At 39.9% G+C, this 21243-nt stretch overlaps 1 protein-coding gene across 3 annotated transcripts in view; it reads left to right on the forward strand.

Annotated features, from left to right (window-relative positions):
* Positions 1 to 16463: 16463 nt before the first annotated feature.
* Positions 16464 to 21243, forward strand: part of LOC150079288 (neprilysin-2-like) — a 527224-nt gene continuing 522444 nt past the window's right edge. For all 3 annotated transcript variants that reach the window (XM_090383670.1, XM_090383669.1, XM_090383671.1), the window contains exon 1: positions 16464 to 16670. In XM_090383670.1, coding sequence (XP_090239796.1) covers positions 16606 to 16670 — 65 coding nt within the window. In that variant the 5' untranslated portion in view covers positions 16464 to 16605. The remainder of the gene's footprint in view (positions 16671 to 21243) is intronic.

A 21243-nucleotide genomic window follows, 5' to 3' on the forward strand; every position in this document is an offset into this window, starting at 1 on the left:
AAGTTCCTATGTAGTTTCTTCAACAACATTAAACAAATCTGACTGAAGCTTGCTTTACTGAGATTGTGATATAAAACTTTCGAAATATATATTTGTCTCCAACTACGCAAATATGTCGCGACCGTTATTGCCGGTCATTGTGCTTTTTGTGGATTCAGCTTTCAGCATGACAGACACACACGTAAATGTATATGAGGATACCAAATAATAATTTCGTACTTTGAAAATCTGTATTTCTCGTTCATTAATACAGTATTGATTTTGTGTAAGTGACCCTTTTGTTGAAGCAAGAAATATTTATTTATATATATATAGTGATGTCTCAACTTACGAGATTAGTTGGTTCCAGAAAAACATTCTTATCTCGAAACTCTCTTTAAGTCCAGTAATTGAGGAGTACTTATTACCACTGATGGTCATGGAAGCTCAGAAATTCCAAAAAAGTGTGGTTTTGCACTAAAAAAAATAATGAAATTCACTTATGTTTAAAATAATAAATTAGATCATTTTAATATTGAAGATTGAGTCTGTAGCTCCTTTGTGGCTGAAATAGTGGTTTTCTTGAAATAGGACTCCAACTGTCTCTTTGGGTTTCCGAAGCTCATGCAAAATAACCCTGTGAGGTTCCACGGCAGAATCCACAAAATTGGTTGACTTCAAATAACCTTAATAATATTTTCTGCTGTTAATCTTGACTCAGGCTGGGGGAACTTCTTCTGATTCAGACATAACAAATTAAATTATTATTTTAGGGTTGCGTGTAATTGAATATATTAAGCCGTATTTGTGTCTGTAAATTGCATGTGTTCTATGATCGATTTGCCTGTTTTTCTGGACGAAAAACACACAGTTACTGGGGAGAAAAACCTTGCCATCTACGCCTGAGAGCGACTAACTCAGCCACTGAGTGAAAAAAGCCCATTAAAGTTCCTCGCGTTATCGACGGGATTGGAACCCGGGCCTTTTCCACCTAGTGTGGGGAGGACGGTGACGATACCACTGTGCTACTCGCTCAGTGATTCACACCTAACAGCTTCATCAATGGCTTCTATTTCTTTCTCAAACAGGTCTGAAGAATAACAACTCACAAGCTCATCCACATCTTTATGTTACCCCCAGACCATCATTTTCACCTAGATGCAGAATTTCTTCTTGTTCCTGTCTCTTCCTCTGGCTGAAATCCCTCAAAATGTGCATAAATGTCAGGCCACAAATTTTTCCATCTTGATGCCAGACATTTGGTGCTCATATCCTCCTAAGCTTTTAAAATATTATTTATGGTATCTTTGGTATTATGAGATTTCCAGAATTCTTTGAGAGTAGGTTTTCATCACCATCAGTAGCATGAAAGCATTGCCTAAAAGTAAACTAGTGATATTTTTGCGTGAAGTTAGCAATGACATTTTAATCCATATGCTGGATCAAAGGATATTTGATGCAAGGAACTTAATTTTGATAAAACCAGGCAGAATTAAATGTTTCCCATTAGCCGGAGCATTGTTCAGAACTAAAATGGCTTTTTGTGCTGTCTTTGCTCTTAAGATATCTTTCCACAGCTGGTGTAAAATAATATTTAAACCGGTCATCAAAAATATAGCTGGTGACACATGCATTTCGACTTCCTTTAAAAATTATGTAGAGATATGCTTTACTGAAGTTTTTTTAATGATCTGGGGTTTGCAGAATGATAAACTGAAAGTGCTTTTATTTTAAAATCCCCAGAAGCATTTGATCCAAGCATCAGAGTAATTGTCTTTTGAGCCTTTATGGCCTGGTAATTTTTTCTTATCTTCCATAATGTAGATTCTTTTAGACACTTTTTCCAACACAATCCGGTTTCATCAAAGTTAAATACCTGACTTGTGAGATTACGTTTTCCTCCATAAAATCACCAGAATCTTCCACAAAGGCATCAGCCTTTTGTTTGTCAGCCGAAAAAGCTTCATCATGACGCATCTGCAGTTTAGCGCGCCTGTTATAGTTTTATATCTATGAAATCAACCTCTGCTAGCATTGAACTCCACATTAATTGCCAGTTGCCACTTTTTATGTCTAGAGAAAATAGTTCTGGCTGTCTTGCTAATTAACTGTCGGTTTTGTTAGCCTCCATCGTGTTTTCTTCGAATCCACCAAGACAATTCTGACTCCATTTTATTTACAATATCAGCATGTTAATGAATTACAATGGCCTCTCCAGAACCAGTTTTGGCCGACTCTTGTTTTTTCTCGATTTAATAGTAATAGTAATGGAGGCATGTGATGCAAGAAACATCAGCCGAAAAAAAAAAAAAAAAAAACAATTTCACACATCCATTTTCTCTAAAAGTTTGTTTAGTTCCTCCTTGAATTTATTTAAGCTGTCAACCTCCACAACGACAGGTGGAAGTTTGTTCCAGCAATTAACCACCCGCTGGCTAAAGGCAAATTTCCGCACATCTATATTCTACAACTGTGTTTCCTCAATTTGAATTTATGGCCCTCAGGTTCGTAATGTGAGCAAGCGGAAGAATCCCATCAGAATTCAGCGTGCTCAACCCATTCAAGGCCTTATGCACCTCAATCAGATCACCTTGCCGGTGCCTAGTCTCAAGCCGCTGCAATTTGCAGAACTTAAACCTTTCTTGGTAAGAGGACCCCTTCGTCCCCCTCACCAATCTTGTTGCTCTTCTCCTGTACACGCTCAAGCACCTCTACATCCTTGCTAAAATGAGGCCTGCAGACCTGTATGCAGTATCAAGGCGTGGCCTGACCATTGCCTTATACAAAGGGATAATCACTTCCTTTTCCTTACTAGCAAAATTCCTGTATATTATTGATAATACTCCATGACCTGCTCTGGCAGCCTGTCTGCATTGCTCAGAAAACTTCATATCTGACTGCATAATTACCCCCAGGTGTTTTTCATTCTCCACTATCCTGAGTGTAATATCGCACAGTTGGTACGTTTCTCTCGGGTTACTGCTACCTATATGCAGTCCTGTGCATTTGTCAATGTTAAACTTCAGTTACCACTTCTCAGCTCCTCTGCCCAAAGTTTCTAGATCCTGTTGCAGTAGTACGCTGCCATTACTGTCAACTTTGATGAAACCCTGCCAACCTTTGTATCATCTGCGAACTTCGACATTAAGCCTGATATACCTTCAGTATCACTGATAAATATACAAAACAAGAATTGGCCCAACACCGAACCCACAGGGACTCCACTAATAATATTAGTCCACGAGGAGCAGCTTCCAGTGATTACCACTCTCTGTCTTCTCCCACTCAACCACCCTTTTATCCATTGTAGCAACTTACCCATAATACCATACAGCTCCAAATTGTACAGTAGTCTTCCACGTGCAAAAGTGTCAAAAATCTTTCCTGAAATCCAAGTATGAGGGAGTATCAAAAAGTTCGCACCCTTACCTAGAAATAACAGCCCTAGAAAAGTAAAACTTCACAGGAACTTTAATCCTTTTCTATGTACTCTCCATGTTTAATAACACATTTCTTCCATCTATGAATCAGTTGTTTAATGTCTTTATTGAAGAATTCCGCACTTTTTCCTGAAACCACGACTCCACTTCATTGATGACTTCCTGAGACGATTCAAAGCGCGTCCATGCATATTTGTGACATGTCTTTAGTCTTCGGATCATACGGGTACATACAGAATTCGTTATCTGTCACCAACCGATTAAAAAAGTTCTCAACATCCACATTACACAAATCCAGCAGTTGATGAGAACATTGCTTCTCCAAAGGCGTCAACAATCTTGGGACCCATCGAGCGGAGACCTTAGACATGTGTAGATGGTCATGTAAAATGGTCTGCGCTGGTAGCACAGTGGTATCGTCACCGTCCTCCCCACACCAGGTAGAAAAGGCCCAGGTTCGTATCCTGTCAATGACGCGAGAAACTTTAATGGGCTTTTTTCACTCCGTGTCTGAGTTAGTCGGTCCGGGTGTAAATTTCGTCCAGCAAAACAGACAAATCGACCATAGAACACACGCAATTAACAGACATGACACACAGCACCGCAGATGAATTTAATTATTCGGGTGGCCTAAAAATAACAGTTTGATTTTTTTTCGTCATGTAACCTCATGTAAAATATCTTAGGAGTAGATAGTTCCCCCACCCAGAAACTGGGTTTTTTTTCGTTCAGCAAACAGACAAATCGACCAGAGAACACACGCAATTTACAGACAAAATAAAAATATGGGTAGATATAATCATTTATGGGGGAATCTAATATCATAATTTTTTTTTGGTCATGTAAAATTCTGTAGCCAGACCAATAACTAATTCCCACTGCATTTGTGATGAAATGAATTGACACACGTCTGTCACTCAGCACCAGCTGCTTAATCTTTGCAACCGTTTCACTGTCTGTGGATATTGATGGCCTTCCTTCTCTTGGTTCGTCCAAGACACTTGTGCTACCGCACTGGAACTCCCGTTTCCACTTTTTTTTCAGTGTCTTACACTGGTGTGCAAAATTTAAGGACCAGTCAGGTTTCCACCTGTAGCTTCTCATAGGAGTGGCCTGGATATGGGAAAAGCATACTAAAGGAACCTCGTGAGGTACAGAAATGATGAAAGAAACAACACCGACACAACAACGGAAACAAAACGGTACAGAGGAACTTTATTCAAAAATGGCAACATAACACTGGCTGCCATGATACAGATGCATCATTGCCAAAGATGGAAGAAAGGGAAGAGGTGGTCCTCAGTAGGAGATATGGCCATCCGTAATGTCGATGCAGGCTTTGCACCGCCTGTCCATACTTGGAACAATGTTGTTGATAAGTTCTTATGGTAACATCGTCCATTCCGCTGTCAGCTCCATTTTCAGCTGGTGAACATTTTCTGGTGGGACGTGCCGCTAGATGTCTCCCCCTGAGCGTACCATATGTGTTCGATGGGATTTAGATCGGCGGAAACGGGCAGGCCAATCCATACGAACAATGTCCTCGCTTTCCAAAAGCATATCACAGCTGCAGTGCGATGGGGTGTAGCGTTATCATCCATAAACACGAACTCGGGGCCCAATTGGCATCTCGGAGCAGACGCACATGAGGAAGGATTACCTCAGTACAGTAACGTGCACCGGTTACAGTACCGCCTTCCAGTATCTGGAGTTATGTACGTCCATCCAAGATAACGCCTCCCCAGACGAGAACACCTGGACCGCCACATCGATCCCTTTCAGTGATGTTTGCGGGGTGATACCGTGTGCCATCCTCTCGCCAGATTAGCTGACGTCCAGAATCGCTGCTGAGACTGAATCTACTTTTATCAGTAAAGAGTATCTTAAGTAAAGATTTTGTGGTTGTAACCTTTAGAAATGGCGTTGGTCCTTACGTTTCGCACACCAGTATAGGATTGACAATTCTGCCCACACACAGCTTTCATTTCTTCGTCAATTTCTTGAACTTTCTTGCCCTGAAAATGCAGGAACTTGATCACTGCTCGATACTCCACTTTGTCAACCATAGCGTCCTTCTTCAGATTCCGGGCTCCATCTCTGGTGTGCGAACGCTTACGGGAATGAAACTTCACATGTTAATTATTGAATATGTAGACAACTTATATTAAAAACGGCAACTTCCTACTGATGTATTATCTAGGTCAGGGTACGAACTTTTTTATACCCTCTCGTATATGATATCAAAATTACTTTTTGCATCCATTTCCTTTGTAACCACATCACAATATCCAATCAAGTTTGTCAGACAAGACTTTCCGTTAACAAACCCATGGCGTGTCTGAATTATTACTGCAGTCTTGTCTAAATGATCCTGCAATGCATCTTTAACCAGTGACTCCATTATTTTCCCCGAAACAAAAGTAACTATTGGTCTGTAATTATTCATGTCACCCTTGGATCCCCCTTTGTGAATTGGGGATACATTTGCATATCTCCAGTCCGTGAAGACTTCCCCTGAGGCCAAGGATTCTCTCATAATTATGGCTAACGGTTTGCTTATTTCCTTTGCCGCCTCTTTTAATATAACCGGATAGATCCGAACGACCCCAGGTGCCTTTCTTATGTTTAACTTCAAAATTTTTCCTCCACTTTTCTCTAGTTATTACAAAATCATTAAGCACCCTATTACAGTTTGGTAAACTTCCGGCATTTTCCTCCCTTAATAACTCCTCATGTGTGAATGTAGATGCAAAATACTCATTCAGATTAATCAGCTATCCGAGCAGTAATAACACAGTATGAACTGTGGTCCACGCTGAACCTAAACATCAACTGTATGCTCGCCATTTTCACTGCTTTGAATAATTTTTAATTTATTTTTTAAATTTAACACTTTTCTGGTTGTCCTTAACTTTCTTTTATCACTTTACTGATAATTTTTCTTTTAGGCCCCATATTTATAAAAATTATTTTCGAAATCACTATAAATCTATTGAAACTATAAGAGAATCCGCAAATGTATTGAACAACATGCCACATTGTAGACAAACTGAACTGAAGCGGCTCGGCACTTGCGCAGTAATCCGCGCGTTAAACTATTTGTGAGTTAGCAGCCTCGTTACAGATCTCCTGTCTGAGGCAAAGGATATTAGAAAATTAATTGGAATTTTAGTCTGAAATTTCGTAAGTCGAGGCACCACTTTACTAGAACACCCACCCTTGATTGTTACTAGACAAAGGTGTCACGACGGTGAAATCACGTGATCCTTATACGAACCGATTTTGGCTCTCGTGATCCCCTGCGTATTTTAAATTTTTTTTTTTTTTTTTTTTTTTTTTTGCTACTGAATGACAGCCACATAATTTTTATAAAAAATATTTTTATTTTGGGGTAGACCCGAACTCTGGTCTGCATTTACATGCACTAGACAGCATGTACATTAGCCCACAACGCACCACCTCTAGATCAAGGGGAAGCACGCCCACCAGTATCCTATTAAAAGGGACACTAAACACTCGTTGGCCCCACAGATTAAAATTGAGGGCACAACCATCAGGCTTAGCACGCAACTAAAGTATCTTGGAATCATTTTAAACTCAAACTTATCCTTCAAGCAGCATATCCTCTACCGCATGGAGAAACTTAGAAAATACACGGCCATGATTGCAAGAATTACTAGAAAAGACTTTAAGGACTAAAACGCAGAACTCTAGCACTCTACTACAAAGCGATTTTTATCCTGGCAATAACCTACGGCTCGCCCGTATGGTTTTTCAAGGCAGCTACAGCCGTTAACAAAAGAACTCTTGACACTATCCAGAGAAATATTCTGCTAACTGTAACTCGTGCCTGATGTACGGTGAGCACCCATACCCTACATACTCTGGCGGGCGTGCTTCCCCTTGAGAGGTGGTGCGTTGTGGGCTAATGTACATGCTCTCTAGAGGAATCCAAACGACGTTCATAGGGTACACAACAGATCTGGCGAATAATCGGAAAGAGGAAAAAACGCGGCTGGTGCTGCACCTGCGGCAGGCATGGCAAGAGAGAGAGAGAGAGAGAGAGAGAGAGAGAGAGAGAGAGAGAGAGAGAGAGAGAGAGAGAGAGAGAGAGAGAGAGAGATGGTCCAACTCCTGTAAAGGAGAACGCACAAGAAAATTCATACCCTAAGTCGGCAGAGTCTACCCAAGGACTCCATATTGGTTCTTCCTAGGATTACATACTGCATACCTACTAACGGGCCATGGTGCCATAAATGCCAAGCTAAATAATATGAGAATTGTAGACGACCAAAACTGTGGATGTAGAGATTTAGACTTTCTCTAACCCTCTACATCCACAAAGAGTTCGAAAAACTTGGTAGCACAATGTATGAATGTGAATACTACGAGGATCTCCGAAGCATCCTGATAACTAAGACTACGTACCTTGCTTACCTGCATCATATGCTTCTACTGATGCTAATATTATACAGTTGTAGTTAAACTGAACGGATAAGCTTAGAACGCAAAACTGTCACTTCGAAATTTTAATAAGTGTTCTATAAAATTAGTCTTAGTAATTAATTGATAAGGAAATAACAATGTTTACTTTTCACTTCTATTAATTACAAAAAAAAATCACTTAATTTAAGAAACAAATTGAACGCACCTAAAATGTAATACACTGCGTACATTATTTGAATTTTTAATAATAGTATTTTCCATCATTTCATTACTGAGGATACGACAGTATTTTCATAATGTTCTGCTTTATTCAGTAACGTACGCCAAATGAAGTTAGTGATTTTGAAATGATTCGATCTGAAAAGTAAAATCTTCTTGTATACATGAATAATAAATTTTGTTTAATAAAAGTCACGTATGCACTTTTGAAGGCTTACAGTTCTCAGTGCTTCTTTTAGGGTTACTAAGCTTGGCCGCCCCTGTACTGTAGGAGTGACGTTTGGAAAGATGATTATAAGGAGGTATCATAGAAGATCATGTAATTTATGTAAATATTTTGGAAACCCGAGCAGGGTACTCTTCTAGTATGGTATAAATAAAAGTAAAAGGTTCCTGACTTTTGGTTTTTCCTATTTAACTCTGTAAAGTCTTTTAAAGATACACTGTTTGTATATATTTTAAGCGAAAGTAACTAAATTTTCAAAGTAAACTTTAAAAATGGTCTCTGAGAAAACATGCATTTTGATTTTAATATTTATTGTTCCTGACCTATTTATTCACTTGTACATTAACAAAACATCCTCTTTTCCAGTTGGGGAATCATAGCTTTCTCTGATTATGACTATATGCGTCCTAAGGCAATAATGCAGATTCCTTTGATTAGTGAAATGAGATCAATTTGTATTGGGTTAATATTCCGTCTTTATGACTCAAAAGAGTTATAGGTTAGTAAAGAAAGCCAGGGTATCTTCTGATGGCCCGTAAGAACTAGAAATTATTCTTAATCGTTTAGCGTTAATGGCTCATGCATTATGTATTTAGGATTTATATTGCCTTGAAAAATTTACTACCTTACAATATATTTGCTTTATTATATCGCGAAGCAGCCTCCGCTGAATTCTTCCTTGCGTTGCAATTGAAAATTTCCATCTATTTTATTACGTCTTTTGCAGATAATTCATGTGCTCTTACTAGCATAGTGGACATAGTGTTTGTCGGGCGGTGCCAGTGATTTTCCACAAAACCGTCGCTCCTATTAGCAGCTGGCTTTTGAAAACTTTCTTAAAATGGCAGCTGTTATTCGATCCTAATAATTTTCAAGGAGTTCCTTTTTTCGCCTTGCTTTGCTTTAACTGTGATTCTTCCTTCACTACAGAGCAGGTATGAAATGATTTTTATATGTAATGAGAGATTTTGTCCTTTAACATCGATGTTATGTAGGCACTTTCAGAAGATGCTGAAACAAATCAGTTTGCCCCACGCGGCTATCTCCCGTAAACTGGTGTTTTTCAGATGGTAAACTGGAAAACTGACCGAGAATACCTATATTTCGGTTACAATATAGTGACGTTTTATGGATTTGGTTGTCCTGCTTTCACACACCTACACACACACACACACACACACTGGAAACAGTAATGTGGTTTTATATATGTTATGTAACTTCACTTTCGCATAACAACATGATCATATATTTTATGCTCACCTGAGTATAAAACGTATAGCTCATTCAGTTATAGTGTATTTTAAAACTTCAAGGAACATAAAGACAAATTTACAGCTAGATGAAACTGGTAAACTTATGACCGTGAGTCAAATGAAAACGAGATTTCTTTGTTTACTGTTTAGGCATTTACTTTGCTTATCGACAAAATTTTTATAACCCATATGTACACTGAAATGGCAGAATTCATGGGATACTTGGTTCCTGTTCAACGCGAGGCAGTCACCCCTTTCGCTAGCGGACGATCCCACCAATGGGCAGGTATATAGGTACACTGCATTCACGTACACGGTAATTCGATGTCAGTATGGATAAACGTCGTGAGTTAACCGACTTTGAAAGAGTCAAATGGGTGGTGGTACAGAAATTGAACCAAATGGGTGGTGGTACAGAAATTGAACTATCTCCGTTCGACAGTATCAAGAGTGTATCGAGAATACGCCGTTTCCGGAATAACATCTCATCGTGGACATCGCTGTGGGCTGAGAAAGGTGGGGAACGAACGTGGCAGTTGACGTCTGTCTCTCATTGTTTCGGCCAACAGGAGAGCGACAGTGGCACAAATCGCCGACTTCAACGAGGGAGGTGCCAGAAATGTCTCCACCAAGACCATCAGGCTATCATTAGCCGCAGTAGGTTATGGAAGCCGCCGATCCACCAGAGTTCCATTGCTAATACCGCGACACAGGACTTTACGCCTCAACTGGGCGAAAGAACATCTACACTGGACCTTGGATGGTTGGAGCCGTATCTTCTGGTCCGATGGGTTCCGTTTCCAGTTATTTCGAGCGGACAGAAGGGTGCGTATCTGGCGGAAGCCACGCGAAGCTATGCACCAGTCATGTCAACAAGGAACTATTCAGGCACTATTCGGTAATGGTCTGGGGCGTGTTCAGCCGGCACACGTTGGGACCCCTGGTACGTCTAGACGCATCTCTGAACGGTCCAGATTACGTGTCCATCCCTGCAGACCATCTGCATCCCTTCATGGTCATCGTGCATCCACAGGTTAATGGACTCTTCCAGCAGGAAAATGCCCTTCCCCACAGAGCCGTGGTTCTAGTCACCAGTTCTAGTCTGTGTGTAAAATCTGCGGAATGCTCTTCTTCTCCTGCAGATTTTACCACCATGGAATGGCCTTCCTATTCACCGGACGTGCTGTGGAAATGTCTGTTCGAGCTGTAGATTGTCCACCCAGGAATGCTACTGAATTATGGAAAGCGGTGCAACAAGCATGGATGGAAATACCTGTGGGACGCTTTCTAGTGGACTCAATGCCTCGTCGTGTGACTGCCCTTATCCAGGCGAAAGGTGGGCCTCCCGTTACTAGGAAGGTGTCTCATGATTTCTGTCCACTCAGTTTATATACACTGAGTGGAGATATACTGCTATACATATACTGATAATCTGCAATGGTGGTCCAGTGCGGGTTGGTAGATAGACCATATTTAGCAGTCAAGGGCTTGAACCCCGGTCTACTCAAACAGCATGTGCTATGCATTCCCGCTCCTGACCACTCGGCTACGGAGACAGTCAATGGATAACCTATTAAATATTTCCATGGAATTAGATGGAAACATTTTATCCAGGGAATTCATGCTGCGCAGCTTGGATCTGAATGGCAGTGCGCTGGTATGAGTTCTATTACGATCTGACGGTCTAGAATTGATATCCCAGCTATCAGGCGAGCTTAATTTTCTGGAGAGGAGCTGGGCGAAGATCACGAGGTTCCTGGAGATTATATGATACTTCGAGGTAGCATATTTAGATTAGAGAGCATGACAGATTTTGAGATTGTATATGGTAGGCATGCGACCTTATTTAGCCATTTTAAAATCCAGTATTCCAGGGATAGGAACCTGGTTTGGTAACTTGGAAGTGTCGAGGACCATATCGTTGAGGCATACAATGGAATTGGGGTTATGCAACGGAGAATATAGTTAGTGATAAGATGTGGGTTATGGAAGTTGGAGATCTCCTGTTTCACTGCCCATATAGTAGCGTATGTTTTTTTCCGAGTGGCATTACAATTAAGCAAGAACGTAAGGTCTTTGTCCCAGGTGAGGCCCAAATCTTTATGCTGGGTGACTTTTTTAACTAGGGAGTTGCCAATCATGATGTTCACATCGTTTATATTTCTCTTTTTGGTTATAGTAAGTTGAGCAGTTTTTTCGTTGTTAATGGAGAGCCCAATCGCGTTAAGGACGCACAACATTTGCTCAGGCATTGTCTGCAGCGACGGAGAGAAAAATTTTACGTTCAGGGACTTGGAAATGTTACAATATTTACCACGCCATCTTAAACATTAATAAGGCCTGGGCGGAAATTACTAAAAGTTGTTTAAATGGCGCATGGAAGAAAATATGCCCACGGCACGTAAAAGGCTTCGAAGGATGTAAAAAAGACGAACCATATGAAGAGGCTACAGATAAGATTGTAAAGGTTGCAGAGCTACTTCAGTTGGAGGTTGATGCCAAAGACGTGGCGGAGTTAATAGAGGAAGAAGAGAAGGAATTATCTAACGAAGACCTTACTGACTTGCAAGCAGCGATAGTGAAAGAAGAAAATGCTGACAAAGCTCAAGATAGACCAAATGAGCGGAGACGCTTCATCACCAGAGAGATGGCAATGGCATTTCGTGAAATTGCATCGGCACTAGCGAGGTTTGAGAAGATGGATCCTGACAGCAACGATTCTTAAAAATTAACAGAGGGGTGAATGATATGCTTGCTACAAAGAAATCTACGATGAAAAGAAATAAGCCGCCGTCCAGTCATCCGTTAATATGTTCTTTCTTAAGGTTCAGCGGCCGACCCCCTTCTAAATCTCCACAGCCCCCAACCTCCTCAGCGGCTTACTTTTCAGCTGAAGACGTCGATTCTGGCAATGATCTTCGAGAGGTAAAACTTACTGACGTTATGCCTGTTTCCTGTCTTTTTTTGTAATTTTAGAATTTTATTATTTTTTTTAAATTGCACACTTCGAGGTAGTGCAATATCACGGCAACTCGTTGTGAAGGTATTCACAATATGAGATATACTTAATGATACCAATTTATAACTACTTATGTAGTTGGCTGTGTACAGAAATGATGCAACTGCACTAGCTTGTGCATTAATTGCACGCTTTTGTAATTTTTCCTGCGCATGAGATAAAAAATTGAATAAATACAATAAATAATTCTATTTACATGTTCGTCGAACATTTCTTTTTTGATTCAATCAATTCACCGAGCACAGTTGCGAGTGCTGCACAAACATGGAGGAAATTCACTTACGTATCGTACCGCGGAACGCAAGTCTTACGTCCGTCGGGGAGTTCCGGTATATCGCTTAGATCTAAAAAGGCCGAAAATGGACGTAATTAATTTGGAGTTTTTAAGGTTTTGGTGTGGGGGCATGCGCTTGCGTAAAGATAGAGGGGGGAAAACTGTAGACTGGGGGAGTAAGGCAGAAGTATAAGGACATAAGAGTAGGCGACCCCAGTAGATCAGTGAGGCATGCCCATGCTTCACCAGAAGGAAAGGAGGGGGTGGAGACCCTCCCCCACCTCGATTTAAAGAGAGTTGGGATAGGTTGCCCGGCTCAGATCGCCATGTGGCGTTGGCAGCTGGGCTGCGTGTCACACACTCTGTCCGAGTTGTCGGTCCGGTATTTGTCCTGGAACAGGAGCAAGGATCCCTTTGTTCCAGCTACGTGAATGTAGGCGACTAGATCGTCTATCTCGTGGGTGTTCATTATCAAGTTCACTTCTTGTTCTTCGTTCATCATTGTCACAGTCGGTGTACCCATAGTCCAGTCCAGTCCGGTTTGTATTTAGTCGGGGTCTCGTCCGTACGGGCAATTCCCGAATGTTTATCTATTCTTTTGTTGTGTTTATAGTAGGAGGCTGTTTCTCCTGCTTCATGGATTGCTATTTGACCTCAGTCGGGGTCTCGTCTGTGATAGGAAACTGGGGGTTCCATTTCATTTCACGTGATTAGTTCCAGGCTTTTCTCGTCGGTTTTGAATGGGGAATGATTTCCTTCGCTAGGAAGGCGGGGGGCCAGCATCTCAGTAACCGCAGACGTTTTCGTCTGTTCGAGGGCCGCCGTAGTGAAGGTAAGGCAGGAATGATCCGAAAAAGGATACAATCACCCAACCTGCCGGGACAGGGAGACTACCATTAGTTGACAGTCGAGGTGATCGGCGGTTGGTACGTGCGGTCTGGAACAACAGACAGCTCACGATCCCTCAATTAAAGGCAGACTACAACCACGGCGCACAGAGTGTACGCCATCCAGCAGACACTCTTGCAGCTAGGTCTACGGAGTAGGCAACTTGTTCATGTGCCCATGTTAACTGACCACCTCCGCTTGCAGTGGGCACTGGAGGACCATTCCAGGATATTGGTTGACTGGGAAAGAGCCCCCTGGTCTGATAAATGGAGGTTCTAGCTCCATCAGGCCGATATATTGGTGCGTATTCTACAGCGGCGAGCAGAAGAACAGCTGCAATCGTACTTCATGATTGGCGAAAACTGGCCGGCGGCAGTACTGTTTAGTTTGAGGGATCTTTTCATGGATATCACTGGGTAGGAACTTTAATGGGCTTTTTTTCACTCCGGGCTGAGTTAGTCGGTCTCAGGCGTAGATAGCAAGGCTTTCTCCCCCCCAGAAACTGAGGTTTTTCGTCCACAAAACAGACAAATCGACCATAGAACACACGCAATGAACAGACAAAAGGTACACAGTATGGCAGATGAATTTCATTATTCGGGTGGCCTAAAAATAATATATTTTTTATTTTTTTGGACATCACTGGGTTCTTCATCCCCATTGAACACTCTCACCACCAGGTGGTCTGCACGTATAGTACATGGTGTCGTCACCGTCCTTCCCATACCGGGTTGAAAAGGCCCCAGTTCGAATCCCGTCGATGACGTGAGGAACTTTAATGGGCTCTTTTCACTCCGTGGCTGAGTTAGTCGGTCTCAGGCGTAGATAGCACGGTTCCCCCGCCCAGAAACTAACTGGGGTTTTTTGTTCCTCAAAAAAGAAAAATCGACCATAAAACACACACAATTAACAGGCATAAGACACAGCACGGCAGATGAATTTAATTATTCGGGTGTACTAAAAATAATAGTTTGTTTTTTTTTTTTCACCACCAGATGCTACCTCGGAATTGTTTTGGACCAAGTTTTGCTCTACATGGAGTCCATGTTTCCAAATGGCACTGGACTCTTCCAACAAGACAAGCCCCGTGTCAAGGCCCACATGGTTCAAGGATCATGTCCAAGCATTTCCCGGGAGCCAAATTTCCCCGATATCAATCACATTGAATATTTGTGGGATGCGGTGGAACACATCATTCGCCAGTCCATGCCACTGCCAGGCTTCGCTGCCGAACTCCAGTATGTCCTTCTGTCCACCTGGTTCAGGATACCTGAAGCCTTCCGTGATCTTGTGGATAGAAGCCGTGCCGGGTGCAAGTGGTTATCATGGCGAAAGGTGACCCAACTATTAGGTAGTCGATCATAATGTTTTGGCTCATGAGTGTATATCATTAACAGGACACCATGTACTTTTCTGGTTGCCTGCTAACGCTGCATAGAAAGTTTCATGTCCTAAATCGTAACCCATAATTCTTGTTTTCTTAAATTTTCAATTTTTTTATCCTATAAACAGCCAGCTGGCCTTGTAACAAAAATATAAATTTACAAATCCGACAGACCAATTTTTCATAGCGAAGTCCTTGCTGATAATCCATATAGCCCAAATCCTAGTTTTTAAATTGCGGAGTATATTCGAGATATAATCTTATTAAGAGCTGTAGAGCATGCAAGTATATATTGTATTCTCTGCAATAAAAAATGTTCGTTTCTGCACTTATTTCAGCTATTTCTCTAGATAGGATTGCAATTTACTGCTTTACTCTGATGTAGTCTAATACAAAAAAAAAAAAAAAAGAATGTTCTGTGCATTATATCTAGAACTGATTTCAAAATATGTAATTGTAAAATTAAAGTTTGTAACACAGAGGAATCTATAGAAAAAGAATTAAGAGTAGAATCAGCTCCTTTTTATATCGCTGAATGAAGGAATGAACCTTTATATTGGTGTTTTCCAGTGTCAGATTTTGTCAGTTTTTATCTGATTTACTTTGGAAATTATTAGGCAGCTTGGTAGTACAGTTGGTATAATCAGCCTCCTCCCACGCTGCGTGGAAAAGACCTGAGTTCGAAATCCTGTAAATGACACGAGGAATTTTTATGAGCCTCTTTCACGACGTGGATGAGTTAGTCGGGCGAGGGTAGCATGTTTTTTTAAAATCGACCAAAGAAAACATGCAATTTTGATGAAAATATTATATAATATTATATACACACTATTGGCCTATGTTGCTGATGCTGATAAAACCCAACAACTACAACTCGGAAATTTCCCTATAGGTGGCAGCATGCTGCACAACTAGTATTTTGAAAATCGTTCTGCCCCGTGCATTTGTGCCTTTTTATCTCATTTAACTTTTCATAGTGCAATAACTGGCTTTTTCAAAAAAAAAAAAAAAGTACTTTTTTTTAAAAATTTCTGAGTGTTTTAATTCGGTTTCACCTAACATTCATTAAAATGTGAGCGCACACAGACATACTCGCTTTCTCTGCACTAAGAGAGAAAGCGGTGCAAGTAAGTTTGTATTCTCTACGAGGAAAGCATTCTCTACTGCGCGTACTCTACTACTTTGTATCTAGGTCTTCTTCATCACTTTCTCGTTTCTGTGACGTTGGTGAAGTCGCCACAAAACTATCCAATCAGGTGTGGCTTCTGACATAAGAAGGCGGAACTCTCTGATGTCAGAATAAAGATAAACACGGGTGCTGTGCCTTTCCATTTAACATTCGTTTACTGAGGAAGAAGAGAATTTTGTTTTCCGCGAGTTCTTGTCACGCTCTAAGGTAGAGAAACACTTGTTAACTTTACTCTGCCGCACAGACCGCAAGTCAGCTGTGCCGTGAAGCCGCCATCAAGGAAGTTCAATGCCCGTCACTGTGACACAGAGCCAACTGACGCTCACCAGCGCGCAGGAGAGAGACCGGTTCAGGTGAGTCTTCCGAACGTTATTTCACCTGTAGCGGTCGGTCCTCGCACTTTAGGTAATATTTGTGGACTTTCGTGGGAGGAGGGAAGTTGTCTTTGAACATCGTTTCTCTGACAGAAGAATTCCCCAAACAAATACAGGAAATGTTTTCGGAGAAAAAGAAATGGTGTCAGCGCGGATAAGGAACTGGGGAAATTGTATCAACATTCTTATATAACGAGGTAGTGATTAGAGGAAGGATTAGATTTACTTGCGTGGCACGTGTGGTAAATAAAAACCGTAATCAATACAGTTCTGCTTGTGAAAGAACGAATAAGTTAACCATAAAACATGACTGCATTCGTTACTTATTGAAAGAGTGCGCCTGAAAAGTAGCAAAGCCATATGATAGGTTATGCCTCTAGACTACTATGTTATTAATCACAAAAAGACTGATATCTAAAGATTTAAACAGTTGAAGTCATTGTAAAATGCTTCTTATATCAGTATATTACATAAAAAAGCGAGAACTTTAATTCGATAATGTCAAATATTCATTCTCGCGAATTGCATTAGAAGAGGAGGAATATCGCTGACTAATCAATTCTTAGGAGAAAATAATAATAATAATTGTTATTATTATTATACCCGTCACGGAGTGGAATCCCCCAATCAGGGAGAAATAATATAAGAGAAACAATAATAATACTAATAATCGAGAGAAAAATAAAGATCGAGAGTAATATTGCACTATTTATTACATATCATCTTTGTGGGACGGGTAAATTAACTTAGAGGATATTTTATATGGGCCTTGCTCTATTTTGGAATTGTTCCTTTACCTATTCTGTTTAATGACAATAACTGTGTTTAACTATATCAGTTTTAAAAGAACTAAAACTGGTTAACAAATTATGAAAGGGATGAAATTAGACTTTTAATGCAGTGGTCTAGGAACTCAGTAGAGTTTTTGAAGTTATATTTCGAATTAATTCGAAACAAGTCCTCTGAGTATGTTGCTCATTCTTTCCTAGATTCCTTATCGGCAATGTACAATACACGTATTTTCCAAGGTGAAGCTAAAAATACAATAGAATCGTGGTCGTCTCAATTAATTGATAAAGATAGAAGAACTGTTGATAAACGTGTGTACTGTTAGCATCAGGCACATAACTGGAATTTGTTTCTGTCGCATTTATCAAAGCTCGCTGTAGATAACGTTTTATACAAATTTAAATAGTAACGTATAGAACGTGTAAAAAAATGTTCAATGGTACAGTATTATTAGAAATTTAGACCAGACTTCTTATAATCAACAATATATGCTTTTGTGTCTTAAAAGAAATATTTTATAGCATTGTCAATTCAGACATTTAAGGGAGTCTACAAATTTTGTAAATCCCCATATGAATACTGTTAATCCGCTTTATCGTTGTTGTGTGTCAAAAAGATTGCAGATCCTCAGCAAAACCCAGATTAGTTGTATTAATAATGGTTCTTATTTTTACTGTGAGAGGAAAAGCAGAAAATTATAATGCCCGGCGATATCTCTCATCCGTAAAACTGAGAAGCCAGAAGCAATAAAGTGGTATTAAAATTATAAAATCATCAGCAGGTGTTTTGAGGGAATTTGTATCATAAAAACCGTTATCTTTAACAACATAATTATCGGCACTTTTATCCGTTTAATAGAATGATGCAAGTTAATCTTTTCACAGCAGTGGAGAATTCCTTGGAGAGATCTCTGCACTAAAGAAGAGTGAATTACTCTTTATTCTTTGAAGCTGAAGTTTTCATTACTCGATCATAATATTTGGATAATTATCTCCATAAGCCCAAAATTCTTATGAATTTTTTGGCATTCGAAACTAAAAAAAAAAAAAATTTCCTTTTTATACTCCAAGACGTCAAGAGATGGGGTGTTAACGGCTTCGACAGAATGACACAACACGCAGTCAACACTCTCCGCGTATTTTTGAGACTGTGCAGGTCGGAACACGCAATATGCTGGCTTCGAATTCGACGCTACCATATGACCCCAGTTAGATTCTTAGAAGGGCGTAATGGTCAGGTAAAAAAATAAACACGAATTGGCTTCCTTTTAAATTCAAACATAAAAAAAAACAAACTTGAGAACCGGATAAGTTTTTTGTCATTCAGACAGCCTTCTTTCATGATAATGGAAAATAAAATCAAGACATTTGCCTTGAACTACATGTACTTTGTCGGTTGCTGTTTGAGTGTTTAAAAGCAGGTTGCTGAATAAAAATTTTTCTTTTCAGCTTGAATTTAGCAGTGGCTACCAGTTTTAACTGATTATTGCTGTAACTATTTCCTATCGATTTAGATTTCAACCTTGCTAATCTGCATCTTTCATTACTGGATATTTCGGACAGACTTCTCTGGCTGATCGACATTTGCATGCTGTACAGATATTACCTTTTAGAATAAGACATTAATAATCAAGCGTAAACTTAAAAGTAAAATTTAATGTTGTTTACTATTAAGCATGGTAACAAAATGAATTAAACCAAACTAGCTATTACGGTCATGCGTTTCATTATTTAATAATTGCGTTAATTGTTAGGATTTAGCAATTGTGAAACAATCGATTATTCTGATCTCTGATGTTAAATCTGAATTACTGCTTAGTGGTATCTTAACTAGGAAATGCTTACGTTTTGTGGAATACTAGATGCTATTAACAGATTCTGTTTGCAGTTGTTAATATTATTGCAATTCATTGCTTTTTAATAACCATAAATTACTTTCGGTTTTATAAGAAAACAGTAAAAAAACAAAGACCTTATTAAATTGTTTTCGAAAAATGTTATTGCTTTTCATTGGGTAATCGTAATAAAGTAGTATCCGGATAAAACGATGAAGAGAACAACCCTAAAGCTACAGAGACTACGAATAGTTGAACTTGAATTACTTGAAATTAATCCATGGGGATTTACTGACCATCGGGTCATTGGCTCACCTGTTTTGCCCCTTTTGCAATAATTCATAACGTGCTTACTCCATCCGAAAGCAGGTGTTGCTCTCTGTTTGCAGACGTTTGATATGTCGTGCAGTGCCATCGACTTGCCTAGTACCGTTTCTGAGACACAATGAACCCATCATCATCTACGTATGCCAGCACGCAACCATTGCATAATAGCCAATACACAATCTCTAATAAATCCGGATTGGCTGTTGCTATGGGGAAAAGTAAAAAGATAAAAAAGAATTATAAATTATTTAGTCTTTTGACTTAATGTTCTGACAGTAACGCCCTCTGGTGTATTTTTTGGTATTTACTAAACTTGGAATTCATATTATTGGCATTTCATGCATTAGCTATTTCTTTAAACAGTGCAATGAAGATTATTGGTAATAGTCGTAGTATGGATATTAAATAAGTATGCAATGTTATACAAGACACTTTCTGCTTCCTTTCTAGTAGGATAAACCGATTTTTTATGCATGATAACAATTATCAATTGAGTGTAATTCTGTTCTTTGAGAAAGATTTTTGCAATGCTGCTTTACTAAGTTTCTCAGATAACCTTTTGGATGTTTCACGAACTTTTAAACGCGCTTTTGCGCTTTTATTTTTTAGTATGCAGTCCACTTTGTTTTCTGTAATTAGTTTTCCTTAATTTCAGTTAATTCCCCGTATATTAGTTTAACTTCTGTTCCTGAGAAAATAATGTGGTCACTTGTTAAAGAAGCATTGCAGCACCATCTAGACAACACTGCAGTTATAGTTCAGTCACAAGCATGCGTTTGTTAAGGAGGAGTCTTGTCTGGCCAGTTTCATTGGATACTGCGATGTGGTCACAAAGGAACTGGATGCAAAAAAGTAATTTTGATATCATACAGTTGATTCTCAGGAAAGCTTTTGATACACTTGAACATGCAAGATTGCTGTACAAATTGAAGCAGTATGGCATTAAGAGCAAGTTGCTGCTTTGGATAAAGGGATGGTTGAGTGGGAGAAGACAGGGAGTGGTAATCAATGGACACTGCTCTTCTTGGACTAATGTTATTAATGGAATCCCCCAGATTCGGTGTTGGGCACGTTGTTGTTTTTTATATTTATCAATGATATAGATGAAGGTATATCAGGCTTAATGTCCAAGTTTGCAGACAATACCAAGGTTGGAAAGGTTGTTAATGATAGTAATGACAGTACGCTACTGCAACAGGATCTAGAAAAGTTGGCAGATGGGCTGAGAGGTGGCAACTGAAGTTTAACATTGATAAATGCAAAGTACTGCATATAGGTAGCAGTAACCCCAGAGAAACGTATAGCCGTGCGGTACGTTTTGTCATGGGGTCTTTTCAATGATATACATGAATTTTGTTATCAGGGATAAGGAGGTGATTATCCCTTTGTAAAAGGCAATGGCTAGGCCACATCTTGCGTACTGCATGCAGCTCAGGAGGCCTCATTTTAGGACAGATGTAGAGCTACTGAAAAGAGTACAGAAAGGCAATGAAATTAGTGAGGGGAACAAAGGGGTGCGCTTACCAAGAAAGACTTCAGTTCTGCAAATTGCAGCGTCTGGAGACTAGGCACCTGTAAGGTGATTCGACTGAAGTGTTTACG

This window comes from Mastigoproctus giganteus, chromosome 10, assembly GCF_048544385.1.
Source record: "Mastigoproctus giganteus isolate SK-2022 chromosome 10, ASM4854438v1, whole genome shotgun sequence".
NCBI lineage: Eukaryota > Metazoa > Arthropoda > Arachnida > Uropygi > Thelyphonidae > Mastigoproctus > Mastigoproctus giganteus.